Source organism: Ursus maritimus, unplaced genomic scaffold (genome assembly GCF_017311325.1).
Source record: "Ursus maritimus isolate PB19 unplaced genomic scaffold, ASM1731132v1 scaffold_18, whole genome shotgun sequence".
NCBI classification, from domain to species: domain Eukaryota; kingdom Metazoa; phylum Chordata; class Mammalia; order Carnivora; family Ursidae; genus Ursus; species Ursus maritimus.
The window spans coordinates 49,020,215-49,028,120 of record NW_024424230.1 but is presented as its reverse complement, the minus strand read 5'-3'; the positions used below and the strand labels follow the sequence as shown (position 1 = coordinate 49,028,120).

Sequence of the window (7,906 nt, the reverse complement as noted above, 5' to 3'; positions counted from 1 at the left end):
AAGAGTCTTCAGAAAATCACAAAAGAAAAGGGTGGCTCCTACAGAGCCAGGTTCAAAGGGAAGCATCCTGGTCATTTCACAAGATGAGAAGCATTGACAGCACTGGAGAAAAACACATTGTACTTTGCATCCATTTCCAATATCCAGCGCCCAAAGTCAGTCAGGCAGGGGACCTAGGTGGGACTCGGCTTACCCTCAGAGTCCCAGACCTGGGGCAGCTCCAAACCAGTCCCTCTCCAGGATCCTCCTCTGACTGCCTTATGCTCTGCCTCTTCCAAAATACCTACATTTCCTTCACTCTGTTCCAATTGCCCTAACCTTGGAATATTGAGTTTCCTGGAAGTACAGAAAAGGGAGATTTTTCTACCAAGTCTCCCTTCTCTGTACGACCTACCAACACTTCCCCCAGGGAGTGGTGTGAATTCTGGGGAGAAGCACAATTTGGATTGAGCTGTTGCTTTTATCAGGAAAATTTCCTTCTGGGCTGAGAGTCTGAAGAGAGACAAGTACACATAAAAGTAGAATCAAAGAAAGCAGAAGTATTGGAATTGCCACCCAGCGAGGGGGACAAAAGGGGACAGTCCTAGTTGAGTTCAGCTGGGACTGTAGCAGCCTGCCCCAGAGACTCAGTAGGAAAAAATGCCCTTCAGCAATTCTCCCAAATCATTACCTCCAAATCTCCCTGGAGCAGGGCATCATTATGTACAGTAGGAAATGGTCAGTATTAATATCTTTAGGCCTGTCGTGGATAAAAATACTATCCTTTTAATTCCATTTTACAAAAATAGGAGTAATATTCAAAACAATGATTGTCTATTTTTCTATTTATTTTATATAAAAACATAAACAGCTCAGGCGAATTTTCAATCCTTGTGCACACTCTGTATGAACTGCTGTCTATTATACCTATATATATTCTTAATATATATATATTTGTTATATATATATCAATAATTGGTCCACAAAGTATATCTGTGCATTCTCTAGTGCTTTGTAAAAAGAAAAAACAATATTATTATCAAAATATTCATTTAATGGCTTTACTTCATACATAAATACATGTTTGGATAGAACACATGAGCTATGACTGTTCAGTCAGTTGGGAAAGTGACTTTTCATTGTGTCAGGATTGTATACACAAGGTAGCTGGTAACTCATCGCTACAAATACGCTATTCGGCGTCCTTTGTTTTTAACCCTTTGTTTATACCTTTTCCCTAGGACGGCCGCCAAGTATTTCTTGACAGCCATTTGTTTCCGGTAGCGACTGTAGCTGTCGGTGAAGATTCCGTCTGAGTGGCGCTTGGAGAGAGGCTCCGAGTCGTCCTCCGCGCCGCCGCCTAGGTTCCCACTGCAAGGAAAGGGGTCGGGAAGAGGGTGGCGGGGCGGGAGACACAGATTCAATAGCTGTGGGGAGCAGGTGCGCCCCACCCCACGCGGGAGCCTTCAGGGAAGGCACGGCTCTCACTGCCCACCGCGCCGCCTTCCTCTGCCAGTAAGCAGCTGTAGGGAGGTCTGTGATGGAAACCCCTTATTCCGCCCTCCTCACCGAGGCTTTCCTGGCACTAAATCCTTACAGAAGGGAACCGGGATGAGGTCCGGGCCAAGTGCACGCGCGATTCACGCCTAACCTGTCTCCAAATGCTGCCCTTTGAGATTTGAACATCCGCGCTTTTGCGCTAAATTGTCCTAACTGTTCCTCTGACCCCTCCCACCCACCCCTCCACGTACGGAGAAAATGACCAAAACGCCCCAAGTGCCACGTTGGCTGCTGCCTGGGAGTTTACATCGATCCTGCAATTCCTAGTCAGACATGAGCACTCCTCCCCTTCCACACGCTAAGTTGAAAAACGTGATGATAATAATATAAGTCGACAGGCTGTAGGCAACATTTTTCATCTCATGAATTATTCATTGCGAAAAATGTAATCTGTTTCCCCATGGGCTTTATTAAAATGTTGCCTTCTGCTGAGAGATGCTCCACGCAAGCCCTGTGTTCTGGGTTTGTCTGGCACGCGCAAGAACTGTTTCTCTAACTGCCCAAATTTGAAGATTTGTTGGCTTCGATTTGAATTTACAGTAAAAGAAATGGTTAAAAAAAAAAGCAGTCATGCTTAGAGGAAATTATAGCAAATCGTCCCGCGAAGCTCGAAGGTTTTCAGTGACTCGGGGTGGGGGGCGGTGAGAGGGGAGGGATGGAGTCTATTGTAGTTTTGTTTTTTTTTTTTAATTCAAAACGGATCAAACTCCCCGGTTTCTTTGCCCCCTCCTTGCCTCTTGCCGCTCAGAACTGTCTCGCCAAACTTAAGGTGCTACATCAGAATCTTCGCCTGTGACCGCCGGCTGGCCCCGAAGACCCTGCGGCGCAGACGCACCCTCGAGCCCACGCGCACGCACGGACGCAGAAGTGGCACCGCCCACCCCGCGCGCGCTCGCACGGACACCCACCCCGGAGCGCGCGCGCCGTCCTGAGCCGCTTAACTCTTTCGCAAACTCTTACCCCTGGCTCTTGGCCACGAGTGTCTGCAGGTATTTCCTGGCGGACAGCTGGTCCAGTACTTTGCGGTAGGCCTTGTTAAGGATCCCTTGGGCGACATCTCTAACGGGGAGGCAAAGTGAGCGCCCAGGGTCACTGACTCTGTCCCCAAGAGGCCGCCCCAGGCCCCCAGCTGAGCACGCGTGCGCCTCCGCGCTCCGGGAGGCTGACGGGAACACCCGCCCCCCGCCCCCCGGGCACAGAACTCGCAAATTGCTCTTTTGGGATGTTCCCGCGACTGACTGCCGGGAACCGGAGTTCCTGCTGCCCTCCAGGGATGGCAGGCATGGAGTCTGGCTGGGGCGCGCACTCCCGGCCACTCCTTGGGCCACAGACCTTTTGGTCCCACGCGACCCTTGTGGCCACACAGACCGGCCCGCTACTTTCTGTCGCTCTCACGGGTACCAGCCAGAAAGAAGAGCGGCTTGAGGGCTTTTATGAAAAACAACATATTCGGTGGGCCACCACCCTGCCCCTCCCGCCACCTCAGTCCCGGGCCGTAGCGGAGGCCGCGCGGGTGGTACCTCTTCTCTGCGGGGTAGTAGAGCGCGTAGGCGTCGCGCAGCGCGGAGGCGGGGCTCCCCACGCCGGGAGGGTCAGAGTCATAGAAGTCCTGCAGCGGGTTTCCGTCCTCGTCGTACGCCTCGTCCTCCGGCCTGCCAGAGTAGCCGGGGGGCAGAAGGAGTGGTCAGTACAAGTCCCTCCCCGGCTCTGCAAGGACCCAGAGAAAGGGGCCCGCACTGATTTTCCTTCTTTCTAAAGGTCCCTCCACGGAGAATTGCCACTTCTTCCGGGACGGGGGAGGGGGATAGAGGTCCGGCGAAAGAAAGTACACCCAAGAGAAATTCCCCATCCCTCCAAGCTGCTCTCCGATCCGTCCTCTCGAGGATAAAGGGTCGCCCTGCAGGGCCCTGGGAAGCCGAGACGTCCTTGTCGACCCCGTACACCTGGCCACCGAAAAGGATCTACACCCCCCCCCACGGGCCTGGCACCTGAGCCACCCCAAATAAGCAGCCACGGACTGGGACGAGAAAGGTTCCCAGAGACAAGACGCTGGCCAACGCGAAGACCCGATAGGGGAGGCCCAGAGCGAACCGGAGGGAGCGTGGATGGGTGGGGTGTACTGCGGCCAACTCGGCCAGCCACCCCCACCCAGCCTCTGAGCCCAGGGGAGCCCTTCCCGCACAGATGTAGGTCACGGAGAACCTCCGACTTCTATTTTGGGCGGGAGTGGATCTGACAGGAACATGAATAATAGATGCCCCTAAACTTAGCCTGTTTGGCCCTGGCTCATTCTGTGGCATTTCCGCGCACTATGGTGCTCCTCGCCCGAGGAAAGTGCCAGGCACTCGGAACTTTGAAAATTGCTGGGAGTGAAATAAGGCTTTTAAATCCGCTAAATAAATAGTTCGCGCTAATCTGTTAGGGATGTTGGGGCGGCGAAAAGGGAAGGGGTCAACAGAGGACCGAGAGCCTACAGGAGCGCCGCGGTCTCGAAGTCCCCCTTTCCTAGCGCCTCTATCCTTGATATAGGACGGGGAGAGGTGGGCTAAAACGCAAGAGCCTCTCGCTTTGGGCCGCGGAAGAGACTCGGAACGCTGCCAGGGCAAGTAGCGCTCTCCAGTAGGGTTTAGAGTCGTACTTCGTTATTCTGCTCGCCTTTCCTCCATCCGTGGAGAGGTAAGGACAAGGCAAGCACATCCCTCCGTCCGCCCCACACCCAGCCCTTCTTCGGCGACGCGCCTCCTCTACAGCCCAGCCTCCCAGAGTCCCCGGGTCTTTCTGGCCACTTCCATCCCTGCCCCGTGCCCAGATGCTGGAATCCTAATACTGAAGTCAGAACCCATCTCTCCGCCCAGATCAATAGTCAGCGGTCCCTAAAGGCGACCTTTCTTGGGCGCGGCTCCGAGAAGCAGCTTTGCCGGCAGAAGGCGCGCTCCTAGCTGCAGGGAGCCGGGAGGACCGCGGAGCGCGGAAGCTGCGCTGCAAAGGGAGCTTCCACTCTCTGGCGGACCGCCCCGGGACTTTGGGACTGCGTAAGGAACCTGGCAGTGCCAACCGATTAGAAATCAGGGGTTAAGAAAAAAGCCAGGGTTACTCCAGCCTCGGGCGGGCAGGGTTGTCCTGGTCCTGCCTGCCTGCCTGCTTTCTCTTCCTCCTTCCTTACATCCGTTTCATACGTTTCTCCCCCTTCCTTTCAGACTCATTCTTGTTTTTCCTTCTCTCAAATCGCTTCTCCTCAACCATACCCGGCCAACACTCCACCTCCCCAAGACAGTCTGAGACTCAAATTGCAGTTGGAAAACGTATCACTTGAAAGAAAGCTCTTCCAGGGGAAAGAATTCGAATTGAAGTGAAAGGGAGATCAAAGGAGAGAGAGGGAGACCCCGCCCCGATAGTCCAGAACAAGCTATAACAAAGCAAAGTCCACGGGAGCTTCACGCTCAACCCTCCAACCTGGGTGCGGGCACCAGAGAAGAAGTTCTCCTAACTCAAGCTAAGAATGGGGAAAAGAAGTCAAGCTCCGGGCCCGGCCCTGCCCCCTACCGCGGGCGGGGCTGGGGGAGGGGAGGTTTCTCTAGCCCGCTGATGCGCCCTTGCTCTACCCCGGCCCCTAGGCTGCAGCGGGCTGGGGGAGGGGCGCTGAGACGCAGTGGAGCCTGCCCGGACCTTGCGCTGAGCCGGGGCCGGGGCCAGGGACCCGAGACTCGACCCAGGCTGACAGCGGCGTCCTGGCAGCCGGTGGGGAGATGGTCATAGCCGGGACCGCGGAACTGCAGGAGGACGACCACGAGGAAATGTTAGGGGAAGCCAATCCTCAGCTCAGCCCGGGCGGCCAGCACCTACCTGATTCCAGGAAACCGGAGTCCTGCGGCGGCAGGTGAGCAGTAGACGCTGCTGTGCATTATTATCCCGTAGACCAGGAGGGCCAGCCTCGCTCCACTACACATGGTCATTCTGCGCAGAAGGGAAAAGAGGGCACACAGTTGTCAGAACGCCCCGGGCCTTTCACCCGCCAACCCCAAGAAACTCCCCGAGCTGGGGGAGGGACAGAGCAAAGCTCCGGCTCCCAGTGTTGAATACCGCTTAATAACAGCCCGTGCGCGCCCTACCACTTCCCTCTCGCTATAGTTAGAAAAAAATATATATGTATATACCTAGTGCCCGATAACTCGCCAAACCTGGTGCAAAGGAAAGCTAACTCGTACCCTGATGCTGGTGAAAGAATCAGCAGTCAAATGAGTCGTTTGATTTGGTAAGATATTTTTCCCCTTATCATTCAACTCTTACCGCTGCTAGAAGAGGGTTTGTTGCCAAGTAGGACGGCGGGCAAAGGGCTCCTCCAAGTTTCTGCGCTGGAGTCACAACCCAAGAGGCATCACCGTCTGGCGTTAGTGTCTGAGAAGCCGCAGGAATGAGCAGGATCAGCAGGAGGAGCTGGAGGACTTGTTTGCTGAGGCCAGTATTCTGTTCAAAAGTTTGCAGACGCACAGAACTAGGAGGAAGCGTGACACCGAGAGAAGGGGGCGAGGAGAGAGATGGAGAAGGAAGAAAGAGGAGGCGAGGAGCTAAAGTGGGGGTAGGAGACAAAGTGGCCTAAGTCCACCAGGAGAAAGAAGTAAGTGATTAAGGAAAAGAGGGAAAGTCAAAGAAGTAGAGGAAGGAAGAGGGAGGGCCGCAGCTCGGCCGGCGTCTGTTGGAACTGCCCGGTCAGGCAGTTGTGCAAGTCGGCAGTGTCTTCTCTGCTCTCAGGTCCCTCTGGCTGCGTCTGAAGCTGCGGCTTCTGCTGATGCTGCTGCCGGTGGTTACAGAGGTGACCGGCCCTCTGCTCCTATTTATATGTGCAGTTAGCAGAAATCTATCTGAACGTGGTTTTAGAAGAGCCTTCCTTGTCAACATCTGTCTGCCTATGGCCTTTAAGTACAGAATATTTTGTTGCACTGTTGCGCTCCGATTTTTATTCATGGAATGACTTCCTTTTTTTTTTTTCAGTCACGTAATGATCGGGTATCAGAAAAAGACGTCAGCATCCTAGTCCCTCAAGGAACATATTAACTATTCTGTGCTGTCCTCTTGGATGATAAGATCCGGAGTCATCGACTTCTCATAAACACCTTTCACTCATACAGTCCAATTTTTAAGAAGTGCAATTATTTTGATGGTTTTCAGTTTTACCCATTTCTCAAGGATGGGTAAAGAATTCATAGAATTTCAAGGATGGTAAAAGTCATGTTTTTAATTATGTCCCTATGATTTCTCTTTACTTTTCATCAAGCCCCAGCAATCAGAGCTCTGGTCTCTGGAATTAAGCACCATCAAGCTCCCCTATTAATAAATTTAATTTAGATCTCCTAATTTCTTGCGTATGTTCTTTTAGATAGACAATTAAATGTGGAAGTCGTTTTGTTTTTAAAGGGAAGTCTTGGAGGATTTTCAGTAAATTGCTAATGAGTCTGCCTGTCGTTGACAGTCTGGCTATGAGTAGATTGATTAGAGTTAAAGCTGCGTCCGGTTTGTGGCCTGTGGAGCTGTCCAAGCTCTGAGTGCTGAACTCTGGTCGCAAATGCGACCAACATTGAAAATTGCCATTGGTTTAATTTTTCACCAGAGTCTCTAAATCTGAAGATTTGGCACTGATACTATTAATGTGGAAATTCATTGTCCAAGTCTCCCCACTGTTCTGATACATTCCCCCTTTGCAGTGTCCATGAATGCCCTTAATGCTGAGAACAGTCAGACCCTTCCTACTTTTGAGTAAAGAGCATTCTGTTTCCTGTTAGTCCTGGTTTTTAGATCTCTAGATGGCCTATTTGAACACCTTCACACTTTCTGTGGCTCTTACTGATCTCAAAGATTGAAATTGTTAAATTGTATTTTCCACAAAAATTGAAATTTTAAGAATTTAGGAGTGAGAAATATATTTTCCCCCTTTATTTACAACTTGAGTTCTGTTTGGGGAAATACAGACAGACTGGGAAAGCATGAGGATTCCCAGTACAAGTCCACTTGCTGAGGGTTTCTAACGGGAATCCCTCCATTGGGAACCGTTAAAAATTTTTTTTTTAGCTGAAAATGACGTGGGAAGAGGAAAGCAATAAGAGAAGACTACAGCCACCCGGAGGCTTTCAAGCCCCTGGGCAATTTAAGAAGATTCCTAAATTTCTACTCCAGTAAGAGAAAATCAAGTCTATTTCTTTTTATTGCTCAAAGGAAATAGAATCATCAATAACCATTAGTGTGCATTTTAATTATTTGGATCTTAAACAAAACTTAGAGGAAATGGCAATTTAGTGGGAATATTTCCTATTATAATTTGGAGCTAACATTTAAATAAGCTATATTAGTTCTGCATCCTTTTTTCTATGACAAA

General features: G+C 51.3%; 1 protein-coding gene across 2 annotated transcripts in view; it reads right to left on the bottom strand.

Moving 5' to 3' along the window:
• ADCYAP1 (adenylate cyclase activating polypeptide 1) overlaps positions 1-6,776 on the bottom strand; it is a 16,774-nt gene extending 9,998 nt beyond the window's left edge. The window contains exons 1-5 of one of the 2 annotated variants that reach the window (XM_008690469.2): positions 5,827-6,776; positions 5,383-5,493; positions 3,060-3,191; positions 2,500-2,598; positions 1,210-1,350 (exon numbers count right to left, since the gene is read on the bottom strand). In XM_008690469.2, coding sequence (XP_008688691.1) covers positions 1,210-1,350; positions 2,500-2,598; positions 3,060-3,191; positions 5,383-5,492 — 482 coding nt within the window. In that variant the 5' untranslated portion in view covers position 5,493; positions 5,827-6,776. Of the gene's footprint in view, positions 1-6; positions 1,351-2,499; positions 2,599-3,059; positions 3,192-5,382; positions 5,494-5,826 lie in introns of those variants that run through there. The other variant, XM_008690461.2, reaches the window with a different exon arrangement.
• Positions 6,777-7,906: the final 1,130 nt, after the last annotated feature.